This window comes from Amyelois transitella, chromosome 30 (assembly GCF_032362555.1).
Source record: "Amyelois transitella isolate CPQ chromosome 30, ilAmyTran1.1, whole genome shotgun sequence".
Lineage (NCBI taxonomy): Eukaryota > Metazoa > Arthropoda > Insecta > Lepidoptera > Pyralidae > Amyelois > Amyelois transitella.
This window is the reverse complement of record NC_083533.1, coordinates 588,727-610,309: the sequence shown is the minus strand read 5'-3', so window position 1 is coordinate 610,309 and position 21,583 is coordinate 588,727. Positions and strand designations below refer to the sequence as shown.

General features: G+C 40.3%; 1 protein-coding gene across 1 annotated transcript in view; it reads right to left on the bottom strand.

Annotated features, from left to right (window-relative positions):
* The window catches only part of LOC106136543 (scavenger receptor class B member 1), a 78,776-nt gene that overhangs the window by 12,761 nt on the left and 44,432 nt on the right, over positions 1–21,583 (bottom strand). Inside the window, exons 6-7 of the mRNA XM_060953045.1 lie at positions 2,061–2,267; positions 1,092–1,318 (exon numbers count right to left, since the gene is read on the bottom strand). Of these exons, the coding sequence (XP_060809028.1) occupies positions 1,092–1,318; positions 2,061–2,267 (434 nt within the window). The remainder of the gene's footprint in view (positions 1–1,091; positions 1,319–2,060; positions 2,268–21,583) is intronic.

The window sequence follows — 21,583 nt, the reverse complement described above, 5'->3', positions numbered from 1 at the left end:
ACCCGGCACAGGTCCTTGTCATAAACCCTCAGGGTGTTGCACTGCTCGGAGCCCCAATGGCCCAGGCTGTCTTTCATGTTGTACTTCTCGAAGATGCCGTAGCGCGTCATGGGGTAGACAGAGCCAACGATACAAAGATATATGAATCAGGAACTCACTTGAGCGGCAAAACCCGGCACAGGTCCTTGTCATAAACCCTCAGGGTGTTGCACTGCTCGGAGCCCCAATGGCCCTGGCTGTCTTTCATGTTGTACTTTAAAGACTGTGGGCTCTGTCTATTATATATATATATAAAGATATATGAATCAGGAACTCACTTGAGCGGCAAAACCCGGCACAAATCCTTGTCATAAACCCTCAGGGTGTCGTTCCTGGTGATGTGTGGGGGGAATATGGAGCCGTCCGAGCCGGCGATGCTGTTGCACTGCTCCGAGCCCCAATGGCCCAGGCTGTCCTTCATGTTGTATTTCTCGAAGATGCCGTAGCGCGTCATGGGGTAGACAGAGCCAACGATACAAAGATATATGAATCAGGAACTTACTTGAGCAAAACCCGGCACAGGTCCTTGTCATAAACCCTCAGGGTGTTGCACTGCTCGGAGCCCCAATGGCCCTGGCTGTCTTTCATGTTGTACTTTAAAGACTGTTGGCTCTGTCTATTATATATATATATGTATATTACAGAATCAGGAACTCACTTGAGCGGCAAAACCCGGCACAGGTCCTTGTCATAAACCCTCAGGGTGTCGTTCCTGGTGATGTGTGGGGGGAATATGGAGCCGTCCGAGCCGGCGATGCTGTTGCACTGCTCCGAGCCCCAATGGCCCAGGCTGTCTTTCATGTTGTACTTCTCGAAGATGCCGTAACGCGTCATGGGGTAGACAGAGCCAACGATACAAAGATATATGAATCAGGAACTCACTTGAGCGGCAAAACCCGGCACAGGTCCTTGTCATAAACCCTCAGGGTGTTGCACTGCTCGGAGCCCCAATGGCCCAGGCTGTCTTTCATGTTGTACTTCTCGAAGATGCCGTAGCGCGTCATGGGGTAGACAGAGCCAACGATACAAAGATATATGAATCAGGAACTCACTTGAGCGGCAAAACCCGGCACAGGTCCTTGTCATAAACCCTCAGGGTGTCGTTCCTGGTGATGTGGGGGGGGAATATGGAGCCGTCGGAGCCGGCGATGCTGTTGCACTGCTCCGAGCCCCAATGGCCCAGGCTGTCTTTCATGTTGTACTTCTCGAAGATGCCGTAGCGCGTCATGTCGTCGGCGCCCGTGAACATTGTCACCACGTCTGGGGCTGTGCCGTTTTTCTGCGAACATACGTACATACATGGCGGAACATGTAAGATCACATATGTATATTTCTAACACCCATTTGTACCATGTTTCAAGTAAATAAAGAATACATACGTACATACATAAAATCACGCCTCTTTCTTTCGGAGGGGTAGGCTGAGACTACCTCTTTCCACTTGCCACGATCTCTGCGTACATCCTTCGCTTCATCCACATTCATTACTCTCTTCATGCAAGCTCGGCGGTTTCGGTTTACATAAAATCACGCCTCTTTCCCGGAGAGTTGGGCAGAGACTACCTCTTTCCACTTGCCACGATCGCTGCATAATTCCTTCGCTTCATCCACATTCATAACTCATCCATACTTATATTATAAAGCTTGAGAGTTTGTTTGTTTGAACGCGCTAATCTCAGAAACTACTGGTTAGAATTGAAAAATTCTTTTAGCGTTTAGTAGACCATTTATCGAGGAACGCTTTAGGCTATTTATCATCACGCTGCAACTATTGGGAGCGAAGAAATAGTAGAATATGTGAAAAAAAAAAACGGGGAAAATTATTCATCCTTGAGGGCTTTAATACATACATACATACATACATAAAATCACGCCTCTTTCCCGGAGGGGTAGGCAGGGCTTTAATGATGCCCAAAATAACTATTCCACGCGGACTAAGGCACAGCTAGTACGTCATAAAAGCCTCAAGACCTTGACTCAGCATTGTTAGAAAACTTGTTACAACAACTCCAAAAACTCACCCCATAAAATAGTCCGAACTCTTCGTATGGCAACTTCTGCTCCTTGGGCACTACGTCCTTAGCCAGCTTGAGGAGTGGATCCTCGTACCCCCACAGCAGCTGGCCCACAGAGACTTCCACAAACGGCTTGATCTTCAGTATGTCCATGATGGAAGCCATTGCCAGGCGGAGGAAGCGCGCCGCGTGCTTCGATTGGGAAGTGGCGCTCTGGAATGGAGAGAGATAAACTTAAGAATTGTAGGTGCCGTTGTATATATGGGTAGAAGTATATATGTCTATATCCCTTGCGGGGTAGACAGAGCCAATAGCCTTTAAAATACTCACAGGCCAGGGCCACGTTCAGCTATTTGGCTTAATGATATCAATTATTATAAAGTTTTCTATAAACATTTGTAGGAAGTCAAACAAAGGTTTTTTTTATGTATGAGCTAGGTACTTACAGAACCTTGCCCTTTGTAGCGATGCATCATCGATAAACCACAATCATTTTTAACTACTTACTTACATTTTGATATTAATCATTCGATCGTTAAGAAAATGAACAGTGTGGAGTCATTGTGCCGTGTGGTTCCCGGCACCAATACAAAGAATAATAGGATCACTACATCTCTTTCCCATAGATGTCGTAAAAGACGACAAAGGGATAGGCTTACAAACCTGGGATTCTTCTTTTAGACGATGGGCTAGCAACCTGTCACTATTTGAATCTCAATTCTATTATCAAACCAAATAGCTGAGCGTGGCCTATCAGTCTTTTTAAACTGTTGGCTCTGTCTACCCTACAAGGGATATAGGCGTGACCATATGTATATGTATGTATAAAAATTCTTCCGAAGATAACCCCTTACAAACAAACAAACTTAACCAGTTTATAATATTAGTAGAGAATTGTTGACAATAGGTACATAACAAAAAACTCAAGAAACCACACGAATCGTTTCCGTATATGTATATGTAAGAATGTATATATCTATACTAATATTATAAAGCTGAAGAGTTTGTTTGTTTGTTTGTTTTTTTGAACGCGCTAATCTCAGGAACTACTGGTTCGAATTGCAAAATTCTTTTTGCTTTGAATAGACCATTTATCGAGGAAGGCTTTAGGCTATATAACATAACGCTGCAACTATAAGGAGCAAAATTGTTCCCTTGCGTCTCGTGGGAATCGCATGGATGCAAATTTTTTGAAAGAACACCTAAATGGCGGCGATGGTGTCCGCACCCCATCACGTCTCGTTCCCGGCGGGAGCGGTATGCGGTCTGCTGAAAGCCGCTTTGCGACGATGAATGTAAGAGGAGGAATGAAGAATAAAATTGAGGAAGTATGTCAGATGATGGGTGAAAGACGGTTGGATGTGTTGTGCGTGAATGAAACGAAGCGGAAAGGATGCGACGCGACGCAGCACGGCCCTTACACGGCGTATTGGTCTGGAATTTCCAGTACCAGCCGAGGCTGTCAAGGGGTCGGTCTAATCCTTTCTGCACGAATGGCTGAGTGTGTGAATGAGTATGAGTGTGTCAGCCCTCGTCTTCTATGGATTAGGCTGAAAGTTGGAATCACTCGGATCTTCGTTCTAGGTGTTTATGCACCTTGGGATGTGGGTTCGAGGGGTACAACATCAGCAAAAAGCGAAAACGAGGAGTTCTGGAATAGTGTAAGAGAAGTATTGAAAGTTACCAAGCCAAATGAGAAGATTATTATGTTAGGTGATTTTAATGGATGGGTGGGTGTAAAGCGTGATGGATATGAAAAGGTGCTTGGTGCGTTTGGTGACGAAAAGGTGAATGATAATGGAAGAAGTGTATTAGAAATTTGTCTAGAGTGGGATCTTTTTGTGTCGAACTCAATGTTTCAACATAAAGAGATCCACACCTATACAAGAGTGGAAGGTATTTTAAAAAGTATGGTAGACTTTGTGATTGTAGATGAAAGATTGAAGAACAAAGTGCTGGATACCCGTGCATATCGCGGTGCTGGCATTGACTCGGACCATTTACTGGTGATATCCCGGATAAGGGGTATCTTCAATCGCTGGCGGCACAGGGTAAGGGAGCAAACCAGCGCTTTGGAAAGAGTGAAAGTAGAAAATTTGCAAGATATGGATGTAGGTAAGAAGTATATTAATAGACTGAAGGATGAAATTGAAGATTTAAATGAGAGGAGCAATATTGAAGATGGATGGAAGGAATTTAAAGAAAGAATTGTGAAAGTAGCTGTTGAAGTGTGTGGTGTAAGTAGAAGAAGGAAAGGGAAAAATCACAAAAATGCGTGGATGAGTAAAGATGTGCAAGAACTTGTGCGATTAAAGAAGAAAGCATGGCTGGATTTGTTAGCAGCAAAAGCTAACTTAAGAATGCAAGAGGTTATAGATGAGGATGTGAATGAAGCACGTAAGGAATATAAAAAAATGAAAGATTTGGTTAAGAAAGCTGTGATTAGAAAGAAAGAAGAGTATAAAGAGGATTTTGATAAAAGGCTATCAGAAGACTTTCAGTCAAATCTGAAAGTATTCTGGAAATCCGTAAGGTCAGCCCGAGGAAAAACTATAACCAGAGAGCTGACTAGGATCAGATGCCAGGATGGTAGCGTTGTGAAAGGAGAAGAATGTGTGCTAAAGATATGGAAGGACTATTTTGAGAGTTTATTTGAAAAAAAGGAAGAAAATAAGAAAGAGTTCTGCTATAGCGAAGAAAAAGAGAATGAGATGGAAGGCGAAATTGAAATGTTTGAAATTGTGGAAGCACTTAAGAGTATGAAAGCGGGTAAGGCTGCCGGGTATGATAGAGTGTCGGTCGAGATGCTTAAAGCAGGAAAAGGCGTCGTAGCTAGACAGTTGTACTGCCTTTTCAATTTGTGTTGGAGAAGCGGCCGAGTACCAAAAGATTGGTGTAAGGCTGTTATTGTGCCACTTTACAAAGGAAAAGGGTCACAACTGGACTGCAAAAATTATCGTGGTATAAGCCTGCTTAGCGTCGTCGGCAAATTGTATGCTAAGGTATTGATTAATAGAGTCAGGAATGAAACTGATGACAAAATATGGGATGCTCAAGCGGGATTTCGAAAGGGAATGGGATGTACTGATCAGGTCTTTTCTTTGCGGTGCATAGCCGAAAAGTTTTTGGCCAAGAGTCAAAAAGTCTATTGCACATTCGTGGATTTGGAAAAGGCCTATGACAGAGTTGAGAGGAATGAATTGTGGTCAGCACTTTCTATGCATACGTGAGCAGTCTCTTGATACGAGCACTGAAATCCTTATATGAGGATTCGAGTGCTTGTGTCAGGATAAACGGAGCGCACACTGAGTGGTTTAAGATTGAGAAAGGTGTTAGGCAGGGATGTGTTGCGGCTGTTCAACCTATTTATGGATAGTTGTTTGACAGATTTGAAAGAGTCTGAAAGTGGATTAAGGATGAATGAATTACTCGTCAAATGTCTGCTCTATGCCGACGATCAGGTTATACTGGCGTCATCAGCGGAGGAGTTACAGGAGATGGTAAACTGTATGCATGAAGCTTTAAAAGAGAAAGGAATGAAAGTGAACGTAAGTAAAACTAAAACACTGGTTTTTGAAATGGAGAAAGAAATGACAGCATGTAATATTTTGATTGGAGGAGAAAAAGTTGAGCAAGTGAAAGAGTTTGTATATCTAGGATCAAAGTTTACATCAGATGGCAAGTGTGATAGTGATATTGAAAGGAGAGTGAACGCGGGGAACATGGTGAATGGAGCTTTGCATGCCTTTATGAGCAGTCAGAAACTATCCAAAAAGGCTCGACTGGCTGTGCACAGGGGCGTGTTGGTCCCGACATTAATGTATGGGAGTGAAAGTTGGGTATGGCAAAAGAAGCACGAAAGCAGAATAAATGCAGTGGAAATGAGAGCGTTAAGGAGTATGTTGGGTGTGAAATTGAGTGACCGGATAAGGAACAGCGTGATAAGGGAGTGTTGTGATGTGAAAGAAGATGTAGTTACAGGAATAGAAAAGGGTATGTTGAGATGGTTCGGTCATGTGGAGAGGATGAATGAAAACAGGTTGACTAAGCAGATATACAAGGAGAGTGTGGAGGGAAAGGTCGGGGTGGGAAGACCTAGACGAACATATCTTGATCAAATTAAGGATGTCCTGGTGAAGGGTCAGGTCAAAAGTGCCCGAAACCGCCGAGCTTGCTTGAGGAGAGTTATGAATGTGGATGAAGCAAAGGAAGTATGCAGGGATCGTGGCAAGTGGAAAGAGGTAGTCTCTGCCTACCCCTCCGGGAAAGAGGCGTTAGTTTATGTATGTATGTATGTATAAGGAGCAAAGAAACAATGGAATATGTGGAAAAGACGGGGAAATTTATTCATCCTTGAGGGCTTCAATGCTGCCCAAAATAACTATTCCACGCGGACGAAGTCGCGGCCACAGCTAGTATATAATATATATGTAAAAACTTTGTCCCATTATATTCCGAGAACGCCTCTCAAGGTCTAGGCCGTTGTGTTGTGTTGACCGATGATGATGACTCAATCATGGGTCATGCTATTGATGACTGATGATTAATTAACCAAGGAATTTATAATAATGATGTTTAGAATAGTACATACATACATACATAAAATCACGCCTCTTTCCCGGAGGGGTAGGCAGAGACTACCTTTTTCCACTTGCCACGATCCCTGCATACTTCCTTTGCTTCATCCACATTCATAACTCTCTTCATGCAAGCTCGGCGGTTTCGGGTACTTTTGACCTGACCCTGACAGGTTTAGAATAGTATGGTAATAGAAGTGCCGTGTGGTTCTCGGTGCTAATAGTAAAAGGAATGGGACCACTCCATCTCTATCCCATGGATGTCGTAAAAGGCAATTAAGGCATATAAACTTGAGATTCTTCTCGTAGGCGATGGTCTAGCAACCTGTCACTATTTCAATCTCAATTCTATCATTAAACCAAAAAGCTGAACGTGGCCATTCAGTCTTTTCAAGACTATCGGCTCTGTCATCAAGTTGGTAAGCCGGACCTTTAAAAACAAGTTCAAACAAGTTTACAATTAATTGACCCTGGGAAACCCGTTTGACCTTTAACAGCGCCGTATCGGTCATGACCTCGCGTCATCAAAGTCCATGGCGCTTCCTACACCTTGGGTAGAGGTATCTTACATACATACACATGGTCACGTCTATATCCCTTGCGGGGTAGACAGAGCCAACAGTCTTGAAAAGACCGAATGGCCACGTTCAGCTCTTTTGGCTTAATGATAGAATTGAGATTCAAATAGTGACAGGTTGCTAGCCGATCGCCTAAAAAAAGAATCACAAGTATGTAAGCCTATTCCTTAGTCGCCTTTTACGACATCCGAAAGAGATGGAGTGGTCCTATTATTTTTTGTATTGGTGCCGAGAACCACACGGCACAGTGTAGTGACACAGTAGAGGTGTCATTAGGTTACTTTTTATTAATTGAAACCATATGATTTACTAGCTGTGCCCGCGACTTCGTCCGCGTGGAATAGTTATTTTGGGTATCATTGAAGCCCTCAAAGATGAATAATTTTCCCCGTTGTTTTACACATTTTCCATTATTTCTTTGCTCCTAAAAGTTGCAGCGTGATGTTATGTAGCCTAAAGCCTTTCTTAATTAGTGGTATATTCAACACAAAAATAATTTTTCAATTCGAACCAGTACTTCCTGAGATTAGCGCGTTCAAACAAACAAACAAACTCTTCAGCTTTATAATATGTATTAGTATAGATTTGATGCGCATGCGGCGATTTCACTAACGTCACACACTACCCAGCCAATCAACAGTGAGTATTCGACGCGCCCAACCAATAGTAGCGATGGTCAATGACGCCATGTCAAATGTCACACCCCATCAAGCCTATCACAGCGCGTGTGCTGAATTGCGCAAGCAAAGCTTGACGGCTTCAATGAGGCCCAAAATAACTATTCCACGCGGACGGAGTCGCGGGCACAGCTAGTTTGACATATAATGCCTGCATACTATTTGTTACTTCATTTCGTCCTTGCAAAAGGACGGGTCATGAGTACTCGAAACCGCCTAGCATTTGCATGAAGAGAGTTATAAATGTGGATGAAGCGAAAGCCGTGTGGTTCCCGGCACCAATACAAAAAAGAATAGGACCACTCTATTTCTTTCCAATGGATGTCGTAAAGGCAACTAAGGGATAGGCTTACATACTTGTGATTCTTTTTTTTAGGCGATGGGCTAGCAACCTGTCACTATTTGGATCTCAATTCCATCATTAAGCCGAGCAGCTGAACGTGACCATTCAGTCTTTTCGGGACTATTGGCTCTGTCTACCCCGTAAGGGATATAGACGTATGAAGCGAAAAAGTATGCAGAGATCGTGGCAAGTGGAAAGATAGATAGTAGCCTCTGCCCTACTACCCCTCTACCTACTACCCCTCCGGGAAAGAGCCGTGACTTTTGACCTGAGTAGCAGGTGATTAGCCCAGATGCGAAAATCTTCCATATTTGCTAAGCGCACGTCACAATTTGATAATATGCAAATAGATTTATATTTATAGAGTCGCTAAAATCGCACAGTAGAATCATAAAAAATAGTCAACATAGAATTAGTTAGTGCCGTGTGGTTCCCGGCACCAATACAAAAAAGAATAGGACCACTACATCTCTTTCTCATGGATGTCGTAAAAGGCGACTAAGGGATATGCTTACAAACTTGGGATTCTTTTTTAGGCGATGGGCTAGCAACCTGTCACTATTTGAATCTCAATTCTATCATTAAGCCAAATAGCTGAACGTGGCCTTTCAGTCTTTTCAAGACTGTTTGCTCTGTCTACCCCGCAAGTGATATAGACGTGACCATATGTATGTATGAAGAATTAGTTACGATGGAATTTTCATTAGGTACGTCATAATGTCGATTATTTGCGTTAAGTAAAAAAAAAAATTCAATTTTTCCAAAGGAATAGGAACGAGTAGGAGAATAGGTTTCCCCCGATACATACAACTTGGGGATTTTCAACCTTGCGCGTGCGGCGCCTTAGGCTTCATTTTGCTTAGCACCAAGCAGATTGAGGTCAAACGCTCTCAAATCTTACTTAAAAAAAAGATGATTCGTAAAAATATTTTTTACTAACATAAAGTACAGCAATACAAACATATAATCACGTTTATATCCCTTGCGGTGTATACAGAGCCAACAGTCTTGATAAGACAGAAAAACCACGCTCTGCTCTACGGTTTAGCGATGGAATTGAGATTCAAATAGTGACAGGTTGCTAGCCAATCGCTTAAAAGAAAAATTACAAGTTTATAAGTGCCGTGTAGTGCCCGACACTTAAGAATAAGATCACTCCGTATCTTTTCCACGTATGTCGTAAAAGGCGACTAAGGAAAAGGCTTAAAAATTGTGATTGTTCTTGCAGGCGATGGGCTAGCAACCTGACACTATTTGAATCACAATTCTACCATTAAGCCGTACAGCTGAACGTGGCCTTTCAATCTTTCAACACTGTTGTCTCTGTCTACCCCGCAAGGGATGTGGACGTGACTGTGTGTGTATATACGGTACGCCTTCCCCTTTAAATTGGCTTCTGCTAGAAACAGCATTGAGGAAAAGCATACAGTTATATATCTTTTACCGACAGACCAAAATGGAAGAGTTATGTTTCGGCTCGCTTCAATATGTCACTTCTAAAATCAATAATTCAACATACTACAACGGTAAATTCACAACCGCTAGACTGTTGCGTGGGGGGGCCGGAATGACTCATGAATGGACTAAGGTTCGATTCCGATATAACAGTTATATATCTGACCTACGGTTCAACATATTTGACACCCACCTGATTGGTTTTATTGTTTTAATTTTATGTGACGTTCACACGTATCTATACTAATATTATAAAGCTGAAGAGTTTGTTTGTTTGTTTGTTTGAACGCGCTAATCTCAGGAACTACTGGTTCGAATTGAAAAATTATTTTTGTGTTGAATAGACCATTTATCGAGGAAGACTATACTTATAGGCTATAAAACATCATCCTGCAACTATTAGAAGCCAAGAAATAATGGAAAATGTGAAAAAAAGACGGGGCAAATTATTCATCCTTGAGGGCTTCAATGATGCCCAAAATAACTATTCCACGCGGACGAAGTCGCGGGCACAGCTAGTATCTAGCTATCGAACTAAGTTTAGTGCCGCTTCCAAGACGTCAGTGCAGAAGAAGCGGTGACAAACTGCACTGCGGCATTTTCTCAACAGTTTTTAAATTAGCCAATTATTCTGTTCATGTCAAATCCGCGACTGCGGTTTTCACACCTGACTCAAATGGCCATAGGCCATATCGCGACAATCGATACGTAATAACAGATTATATGTACGAGTATATAGGTAGCTTTCTTATTTTCCACTACACTTTCCTAGTGTTACCAGTTGTAGATGGTTTTTAACCGCCTTCAAAAAAGAATAAAACCACTCCATCTCTTTCCCATGGCTGTCGTTAAAGGCGAATAAGGGATTGGCTTATAAACTTGGGATTCTTCCTTGAGGCGATGAGCTAGCAACCAGTCACTATTCGAATCTCAATTCTATCATCAAACAGCTGAACGTGACCTATCAGTCTTTTCGAGACTGTTGGCGCTGTCTACCCCGTAATGGATACTGACGTGTTATAGGTATGTATTACACTTAAAGGATCTATTAAAACCACATCTAGTAAACGAGTTTGCACTGTGTAGGTATGCAAAAACATCATAATACATTATTACTCGTACTGTCCCGGGTTCGACGCCCCGCTTGGAACAGGTTTGCATAAACATATCTGTATGCATGATAGGATATAAGCTGTAGGAAGTATAGTCGCAAAGTTAGTTATTCACTACAGAAGATAGAAGGAGATAAAAGAGGAGAGAAATAATCAGTTAAAAATTATACTATATTATTTGTTAGCAATAATTTAGTTTCAAAATAAGTTTTATATGTTACTAGAGGCCGCCCGCGACTTCGTCCGCATGGAAACGCTATCAATCCCGCGGGAACTCTGGGATAAAAAGTAGCCTATGTGTTATTCTGGGTCTTCAGCTACCTACATACCAAATTTCATGGTAATCGGTTCAGTAGTTTTTGCGTGAAAGAGTAACAAACATCCATACAAACTTTCGCCTTTATAATAGTAGTAGGATAGTAGGATCGTTTCAACATATATGTTGTATAAGTAAAAAGGTTTAATAAGAATGTATTCCAATATCGATGATTAATAATGTTTGTGACAGCCGGTCTTTGAATTGACAATGAAATCATTCTTCTGCTTACGTTTGATTCGTGAGAATCTCTGTCGGTTTGATGATAACAAAATAAATGTAATCGCATAAAATTGGTATTATTCCTGCTTACGTCTGAATTAAGCTAATATGTTGGACATAAAATAAATATATTTGGCAATAAAAATTACATCTGACATTTTTTACCTAACAAACAAAATCATGGCAACCGTTGCTATGGCGTATATGAAGAAGGTTGCCTACACAAGCTTTGAGGCTCAATAGTTTTAAATAAATACAACAATATTCTTGCCTCGAAGAAGTGCTTAAGTAATACTTTGTAGCTTATAGGTTTTTCATAATTCTCTTCATGCAAGCTCGGCGGTTTCGGGTACTTGACCCTTTACCAGGATGTCCTTAATTTGATCAAGATACGTACATACATACATATAGTCACGTCTATATCCCTTACGGGGTAGACAGAGCCAATAGTCCAGAAAAGACTGAATGGCCACGTTCAGCTGCTCGGCTTCATGATGGAATTGAGATCCAAATAGTGACAGGTTGCTAGCCAATCGCCTAAAAAAAAGGATCGCAATTTTATAAGCCTATCCCTTAGTCGCCTTTTACGACATCCATGGGAAAGAGATGGAGTGGTCTTATTCTTTTTTGTTTATGTATTTGTGCCGGGAACCACACGGCACAAGAAGAATGTTTAAAAATGAATTTGATCAAGATACGTATATAACATACTAGCTGGGCCCGCGACATCGTCCGCGTGGAATAGTTATTTTGGGCATCATTGAAGCCCTCAACGGTGAATAATTTTCCCCGTTTTGTTTTACATTTTCCATAATTTCTTCGCTCCTTATAGTTGCAGCGTGATGTTATATAGCCTAAAGCCTTCCTCGATAAATGGTCTATTCAACACAAAAAGAATTTTTCAATTCGAACCAGTAGTTCCTGAGATTAGCGCGTTCAAACAAACAATCAAACAAACTCTTCAGCTTTATAATATTAGTATTGATTGATATAAGCGATCAATGACTCGCCGCGTGCTTTACCCCCACCTGATTTATTCCGAAACAGTTATATCGGCCGTCACGCTGCAACGAATCGTTCCGTGCTATGGCGTCCACGCCAGGGCCGTCGCAAGCGCATACTCCCCTCCAGGGGTGGACAGAGTCTACATCTTTCTGACCACTCGGCACGTTAGGTTCTACTGTATCAGAATGTCCAGTTTTTTGTCAAAATTCAAAATTTTTTTTCATTATTTTAGGATGCTTCGAATCGCTCAATAATTGTCAAAACGTATGGTTTAACAACATTGGTTGACGTCAAAGAAATTACTTAAAACTAAGTTTACTGCCGCTTCCAAGGCGTCAGTGCAGAAGAAGCGGTAACAAACTGCACTGCAGCAGTCGCTTTCTAAAGTTTCTCATTCACCAAATGGCCGTTCCGTTTCCCCAAATGTCTTCCCGGAAAGCACTCGTGTAAAAATTATTAATAATTTAAATATACAAGGAGAGTGTGGAAGGAAAGGTCGCAGTTAGAACGAAAAACGTATCTTGATCAAATTAAGGACGTCCTGGTAAAGGGTCAGCTCAAGAGTACCCGAAACCGCCGAGCTTGCATGAAGAGAGTTATGAATGTGGATGAAGAGAAGATAGTGGGCAGAGACCGTGGCAAGTGGAAAGATGTAGTCTCTGCCTACCCTACCGCGAAAAAGGCGTGATTTTATAGTTATCTTTTGGTGCCGAGAACCACACTGCAGTAAAAAGATATTTAAAAAACGTCGCGATAACCAAAACCCTTCCTTTGCAGTCGGGTAAAAAAAGAAGCCGTGTGGTTCCCGGCACCAATACAAAAAAGAATAGGACCACTCCGTCTCTTTCCCATGGATGTCGTAAAAGGCGACTAAGGGATAGGCTTACAAACTTGGGATTCTTTTTCAGGCGTTGGGTTAACAACCTGTCACTATTAGAATCTCAATTCTAGATATCATTAAGCCAAACAGCTGAACGTGGCCATTCAGTCACTTCAAGTCTGTTGGCTCTGTCTACCCCGCAAGGGATATAGACGTGACCATATGTATGTGTCAACATCAGGCCTACGTTACTATAGTTTTCAGATGTACTACCAAGATTAGTTTTTAAAAGAAACAAGGTACTCACTTTTACAGCATATATTTTAATCTTGTTCACAAAATAGCACTTATACTAAAGGCACTTGACTTCTTACAATACTTATTCACGTCCAACCACTGTGTCACCTTTTATACGACTCCTCCATTTTGTGTTTTTCAGATCACTAAAAGGGCGCCATCTTTTGATGCGCCCCTCTCTTTTTTTTAGTCAAAACAAATACTTACAACTTTTTAAATTAAATTATGTTTTAATATTATATAATCAATTACATTTAATTATTAATATTAACAGTAAAGATTATTTATTACAATTATTTTAAATCAATTAAATAATAAATATCAGTGTTGCTGACAGTCGGCCATCTGATATAACCTGTATGACCTCATACATATTTTAATAGTATATAAGTAATGTTAATCAATTTCAATTCTAACAATACGTTTTAAATTTTATATATAATAAACAATTTTGTTTAATAACATGTTATATGTACATATATTTTAACCGATTTATTTTACTTTCATAGTAGATTATTGACAATCATGGTACTAATTAATTCATTGGGATCATGGTTATCACAATTAAGTAACTTACTAGGTAGTGTGTTAGGACCAGGGTTGTCCGAATAGTGCGTTAGGACCAGGGTTGTCCTAGTAATGCGTTAGGACCAGGGTTGTCCTAGTAGTGCGTTAGGACCAGGGTTGTCCTAGTAGTGTGTTAGGACCAGGGTTGTCCTAGTAGTGTGTTAGGACCAGGGTTGTCCTAGTAGTGTGTTAGGACCAGGGTTGTCCTAGTAGTGTGTTAGGACCAGGGTTGTCCTAGTAATGCGTTAGGACCAGGGTTGTCCTAGTAGTGCGTTAGGACCAGGGTTGTCCTAGTAATGCGTTAGGACCAGGGTTGTCCTAGTAGTGCGTTAAATATATAATAATACAGGATTCTTAATTAATAATTTGAGCTATGTGTGTAAAAATAATGTTTAAGTGCATTTTAACAAAAATAACAATTAATTATTCTATTATAAAATAAAATACCGAATTCCATTAATCACTTTTCATCGTTATTACATCTAATGTATACAATTACAATTTATTATTTAAGTATATTTTTACAACTAGTCTGCTGACTCATTTTCCGTTGACTCACTGGAAGATAATAACTCATGTTCATGCGGTCGGTTAAAACTAAGCCAGGGCTTTATTTTATCGATAGCTACAATGGTAGAAAAACGCCTACCACTTTTTTTTGTGAGTGGAGTGTCTTCTACTTGGAAGCGATCATGATCAAGAATGGCCGTGATTCTGTAAGGACCCTGATGTTTAGGTACGAGCTTTTTGCTGTGGCCAGAAGCTGGCACCTGTCGTTCTACTCTAACCAGGTCTCCAATTTTATAACTGACGGGTTGACAACGTTTCCTATCAAAAGTACGTTTTTCTCTTTGTTGACAAGACTTAATATGTTCATTGATCTCCTGTCTCATTTCAGTCCTACTCGTATCCGTTTCATCAATAGGTCTAGTATCTTCGACTAACTCTGACAAAACCCTACTCTCACTTGAACCGACAGGTCTTGTTCCAAACAAAGCTTCAGAAGGGGTCCGGTTGATACCTTTGTTAAAGGTATTATTCATACCCCACTGAACCTCCGGTAGGTGATCATCCCATTTGTTGTCGGCAGTTCCTATGGAACTAGCGGTTAGTGCATCCACTATTACCTTATTATACCGCTCTACCTGCCCGTTTGCCCTAGGTGTCGCGACTGCATTGAGTATGTGCTTAATACCTTTTTCATTCATAAACCTTTTGAAGCTAGTACTGGTAAAGGAGGTACCACGATCCGAAATTAATCGCCGTGGAACACCAAATAAACCAAAATATTCCCGAAGAACTCTAATGGAGTTGTAAGATTTTGTGTTTCTAACAGGTTTCATATAGATATATTTAGTATAAGCATCTACCACTACTAAAATGTGCATATTACCTCTACTACTTCGCACAAACGGACCAACGTGGTCGATATGTATAGTGTCAAAAGGGATATCAACTTTTTGAATAGGGTGCATAAGTCCTGGCTTTTTACCACCAGATGATTTTGAATAAGTGCACTCTAGGCACGAAGTTACATATTTTTTTATAAAAGAACGCATTTTAGGGAACCAGTAAGATGCTTTAACCTTTTCAAGAGTTTTGTCTACTGAAAAGTGTCCGATATCATCATGATTATATTTTACCACTTGCCAGCGAACGCCTTTAGGTACTACCCAACGATCCCCTTGTGGAGTTATTCTAAACAATTTTAAATTCTTAATTTTATAGTTTGATTTTATATCAATGAGATCATCAAGGCTAGGATCCTCAAGAATTTTGATAATTCTTTGAATCTCTGAATCAGCGTTTTGTACAGTAATAAGCCAACTCTCTTCATTGATATTCCTAATAAGATATGTATCCGTTGAATTATTTGAAACTGGGTTACGGCTAAGCGCGTCAACATGTGCCATTGAAACTCCGGCCCTATATTCGATATCAAAATGAAATTCTTGCATTAACTCCCACCACCTTGCTACTCGTGGTATCATATCGCGTTTTTGGAAGGTTGCGCGGAGGGAGTTGCAGTCTGTAATTATCTTAAACTTAATTCCAATTAAGTAAACTCTAAATTTACGCAAAGAAGACACAACCGCAAGAGTTTCCAGATCATAAGAGGAGTAATTCTGCTCCTCAGGGGTAGTCTGTTTACTAAAATAGGCAACAGGGCAAAGTAGACCATCAGTGTTGCGCTGCAGGAGAATGCCCCCGAGACCTACTTTGCAAGCATCGGTATGCAACTCAGTTAAGGCCTTTGGGTCGTAAAGGGCCAATATTGGCTTCTGAGTCAATTTATCTTGTAAAGTCTGAAAAGCATTATCTTGTTCTGGTCCCCAACTCCATGTTACATTCTTTCTAAGCAATTGTGTAAGTGGCTTGGCTATAATAGAAAACCCAGGTACAAAGCGCCGGAAAAAACTAGCTAGTCCTAAAAATTGCCTTACATTATGTTGATTTATTGGAGTTGGGAACCGTTTTACAGCTTCGATCTTCTTAGATCCCGGTCGTATACCCTCGCGAGAGACTTCAAACCCTAAGTAATCGACATTGCTACCAAAAAACATACATTTTGACATTTTAAGAGTTAGTCCTGCATTCAGAAATAATTTTAATACATTCTCTAGTCTATTCAATCCTTCTGGGAAATCTTTTGCCGGAATTATGACGTCATCCAAGTACGCTAGAGCTTCTCTATGACGCGCAGAACCTAGCACTTGGTTCATAATGCGTTGGAAGGTCGCAGGAGCGTTTGCAAGGCCAAACGGCATTCGGGTAAACTCGAAATGACCGTCCGGCGTCACAAACGCTGTTTTGTGCACATCTTCATTTCGAATTGGGACCTGGTAGTAGCCAGATGCTAAGTCAAGCGTACTGTAAAATTGATGACCAGCTAGAACATCCAGCTGGTCATCTATTAGTGGCATAGGGTAATTTTCCTTGACGGTCTTTTTATTGAGGGCACGATAATCTATACATAACCTGTATTCACCGGTTTTCTTTCGTACCAAGACGATGGGGCTCGCGTATGATGAGGTGGAAGGCCGTACGATTCCATTGTCTAGAAGCTCTGTAACCATATCCCGCACAACCTCCTTTTCTTTGAAAGACAACCTGTATGGCCTGTAAACTACTGGACCATCATCAGTTAAGCTTATTGTCATTTCCCCTACCGTGGTTTTGCCCAACTCTGACAAATTGTATGCAAAACACTTTCGGTATTTATTAAGAAGGCCTAACAATTGTTTTCTTTCTTCCTCAGAGATCCTATCACCGATTCTAACGTCACTACTAACTATACCTGTACTGCCCTCAGTCTCAGATACTTTCATAACTGACGGGTTAGAGACAGTACCGTTGTTGTTACTTTCTTCCCTTGCAACACGCCCACGAGCGATTAAATGTCCCTTCGGAAAGGACACAGTCTTATCTGAAGGAACATTAACTAAAATTCTGCCAATACCTCTTTCACTTAAATAAAATAAACCCGAGGGGACAGAGAACCTTACATTATTTAATATTCGAAAGCTGCCTTCTACATATACCTCACCAACCATTTTAGGACAAGAATTCACCTCTACTACAGATGTGCCTCCAGATAATGTCACATCATTACTACAAAAAAGTTTGACCTTTGGATTATGTCTTATTTCGTCGCTAATCTGTAATAGTTGTAGTTTTTCACTTGTTTTAAACACAAGTATGTGAGGCTGTTCTGTGAATGATTGTCCTATCATGACTGGAATGGTCATAACTTCATCAGGTACAACGAATAATTCTACCTCAGCTTCTACCTCATCAATAACTATACTGACTTGACGCTTACCAAGCGCTTGAACTGACGAATTTCCAAAACCTTTTAGACATGGTAGCCCTTCAGTGTCAAAATCACTATAGTTTGGAATGCTTTTGTAATCAGATATGCGAATCATGCAACATTCGCTGCCAAAATCAATAAAAGCGTGAAAAGAAACATTGTCAATTTCTATGGTCTTATTATATTTATTGCCTATGTTATTATTTAATACTGCCAAAACTGACTTTTCTGCAGTAGACGGTAATTTTGAATAACACTGCTCGGTATCGTGACCCATTTTATGACATCTACCGCACCTTTTTATTGGTTGGGTACATTGAGCAGCGGTGTGTCCCTCTTGTTTACAGTTAAAACAGCGAGGTCCCCTAGCTGTCGACTTCATATCTTGGGGTCTAGTATTTGGTAGATTCTTAAATTTCCGGTCAATTAAAGGTTTACTATTTCTAGCGTTCCTTAAATAAGCTAAAAGCCTATCAGGGTCCTCGTATTGCACCGCTTCAGCGCCTAGCCTAACAGAACGGTCATCAATCCCGTGTAAAACACATTCTACGGCCCTTCTTCCAGTTATACCGCACCTACTAATTAATGCAATTTTGTCATAATAGTACGCTTCCAATGAGTCACCAAACTTAGCACGCTTGGCCAGCATATCGCTCAGCATTTGCCCATAATTCTCTTCCGACGGAAATGCTGCTAGTAATTTTTCTTGCCATTGTTCCCACGAGAAAAGGACAGAAGATAAACCCTCATACCAACGTTGTGCAACCCCGCGTAGTTTCGGTAATGCAAAGTGTATTAGCTGTTTTTCTGTCCATCCATAAATAGTTGAGCACTCGTTTACTTTATGGAGCCACATGGTCATCGTCTGTTCTTTTCTCGAAGGGTCGAATTCAGGTACGGTATTATGCATGTTCCCTAACTTATCTAAATTTAAAGAATCATTCCGATTAACAGATTTTATGGCATCTAAAAGTTCGCGTATACTATCTATATTACGAACTTGGGTACTACCCGGATTTATACAGCTAGAACAACTCGTTGGACCACGATTTTTGCGTTCGGGCGTTTGGCTATTTGACCGGCTACGTACTGGGATCTCCTGACGACACCGCAAATGATCATTTGTCTGACCGTGTGCATGGCCGCGCAGTTGACCGTGCTTCCGGTTATGAACGCGGCTTACGGACCGATCGCGTGATCGATTATCCGTATGGGACAATGCTTGGGTCAGCTCCCGGTTAACAGCTCTACTGTGAGTGTCATTATGACTACGGATGAGAGGTACCCGACCACGTGTCTCGTCATCCGTCCTTGTACGGCTTAAGTTGGTATCGTGTGTGCGGCTATTTGCACGGCTGCGTGAACGGCATGTGCTGATTAGATGTGTCGATTTTTCTATAGTATGACAACAGGATCTGTTAACCGAAATTGGACTTCGCAACTGTCTCACCTCGGACCGAGAGTTGCGCTCCTCGCCGCTGACGCGATCTCTTCTTCCTCCGTTCCCAGAGTCGCGCCTTGGAGAGCGGCTGCGCGTTGCAGGTCGCAGCTCCCGTCGTGACGACGACCGCCTGTTATGGCTCCTTGAACGGTGTCCGATGTCACCGGGGTACGTTGGTGTATATGCTTCACGACCGCTCACTGAAATGCCATAAATATTACACGCGCGGTAAACTGTTTAAATAAAACAATGTTATATGAAGTTCTTCTTTATATTTATAATGAGGAAAAAGAATAAAAATAAAATAATAAAAGAGAAGGAAATATAATTGGGCATATAAAATAGAATTAAATATCTACGTTTAGCAGTTATTATCCAATAACTTTCTAAAGTTCAATACGTTTTTGTTCTTGGTAAAAGAAAAAGAAAACTTTTATCCATGTATAGGAAATCAAGGGCTAAACAAGGACAACGAAAATTTTGTGCGTGGATAAGTAGGTACCCACAGAGAAAAAAAAAAAAAAAAAAAATATATATATATATTAATTTGAACACAAATTAAAATAAAAACAAGTCTTGTGTTGAAAAGAGAATCCTACTCAATCTTATTCGGACATTAGCCATCCCACTTCTGAAAATGTCAACATCAGGCCTACGTTACTATAGTTTTCAGATGTACTACCAAGATTAGTTTTTAAAAGAAACAAGGTACTCACTTTTACAGCATATATTTTAATCTTGTTCACAAAATAGCACTTATACTAAAGGCACTTGACTTCTTACAATACTTATTCACGTCCAACCACTGTGTCACCTTTTATACGACTCCTCCATTTTGTGTTTTTCAGATCACTAAAAGGGCGCCATCTTTTGATGCGCCCCTCTCTTTTTTTTAGTCAAAACAAATACTTACAACTTTTTAAATTAAATTATGTTTTAATATTATATAATCAATTACATTTAATTATTAATATTAACAGTAAAGATTATTTATTACAATTATTTTAAATCAATTAAATAATAAATATCAGTGTTGCTGACATATGTATGTATGTATGTATATAAAAAATAACAACGCGTGCAAAGGCGGCCCTAGACACCGCGGAATGGTATAGTTATGCCTCGCGGACTCGCTCGAATGAACGTAGTATGTGGGCTGAGACGGTCCACAATAGTTCACTGGACTAGGACTGTCCAGTTCTGCAACAAAATATTCAACATACATCTTTCGCTTCATCCCACATTGATAACATTTACTATTACATACATACAGAGACTGCCACTTTCCACTTGCCACGATCAAGTCTCTGCCTACCCCTCCGGGAAAGAGGCGTGATTTTATTAAATAAAATATGCAACCTCACTTCCAGTGACGAAATATTCCTATTGAAATCATTACTTTTACATTAATTCATGTTCTTTTTTAATATCCACGATTTCCATTGATGTACTATGTATATTTGTAAATTATATTTGTATATTGACGTCCGGTGAAAATATTGCAGTGTAGTTTGTTACTCCGTTACTTCTACACATGCGCTTTGGAAGCGGTAGCAGTTATAATTAGATTTGAGTGATGTGACGTCAATAATAAGGTATAATACCTTAAATTTTGTTGAACTTTGGTACAGAGATAGAGTTGACCCTAAAGAAAAAACATACTTCAAAATTCAAATTCAAAAATTCAAAATTGTTTATTTCTTCAAGCAAAGTATACAAAAAGGATGTGATTGGAGTCTCCTTTTAAGCGTGCAAGCCTGTACCAGGAGACCCCGCTCTGTAATAATAGCATATAATGAAGCATTTAACAGTTTAAAATAACTTAGTAAAAATATGTTATACAATTATAATAATGTGCAAAAGTGTTAGGTATATTAAACTGTAGTTTATACTGATAATATACATTCAACTTAATAAAGTCTCAGTCTGATCATATCCTTTAGTTTTAAGCCAACCAATTATCGCAGCTTTACATTCTTTGTACAACTTACTGTATATATAATTCTCTTTATTTGTTTTATTATATAAACGTGCTGAAATAACATAAAACTGTCTATGTGCAAAAAATGTCTTGGTCTGTGGTACTATTGCTATATGATTTCTTCTCTTTCTCTCTACTTCAGGATCATAGTCTATAACTTTATGCTTATTTAAAACACAATGCAAAATATATAGCTGTCTAACTGTAAGCAGATTACACTCTTTATATAATAATTCTGTTGGATAATGTTTTTTCTTAAAATACATAATTTTAATAAGAAACCTCTGGGCTCTTTCCAATCCTAAGAAGTGGGTCTTAGCAGCA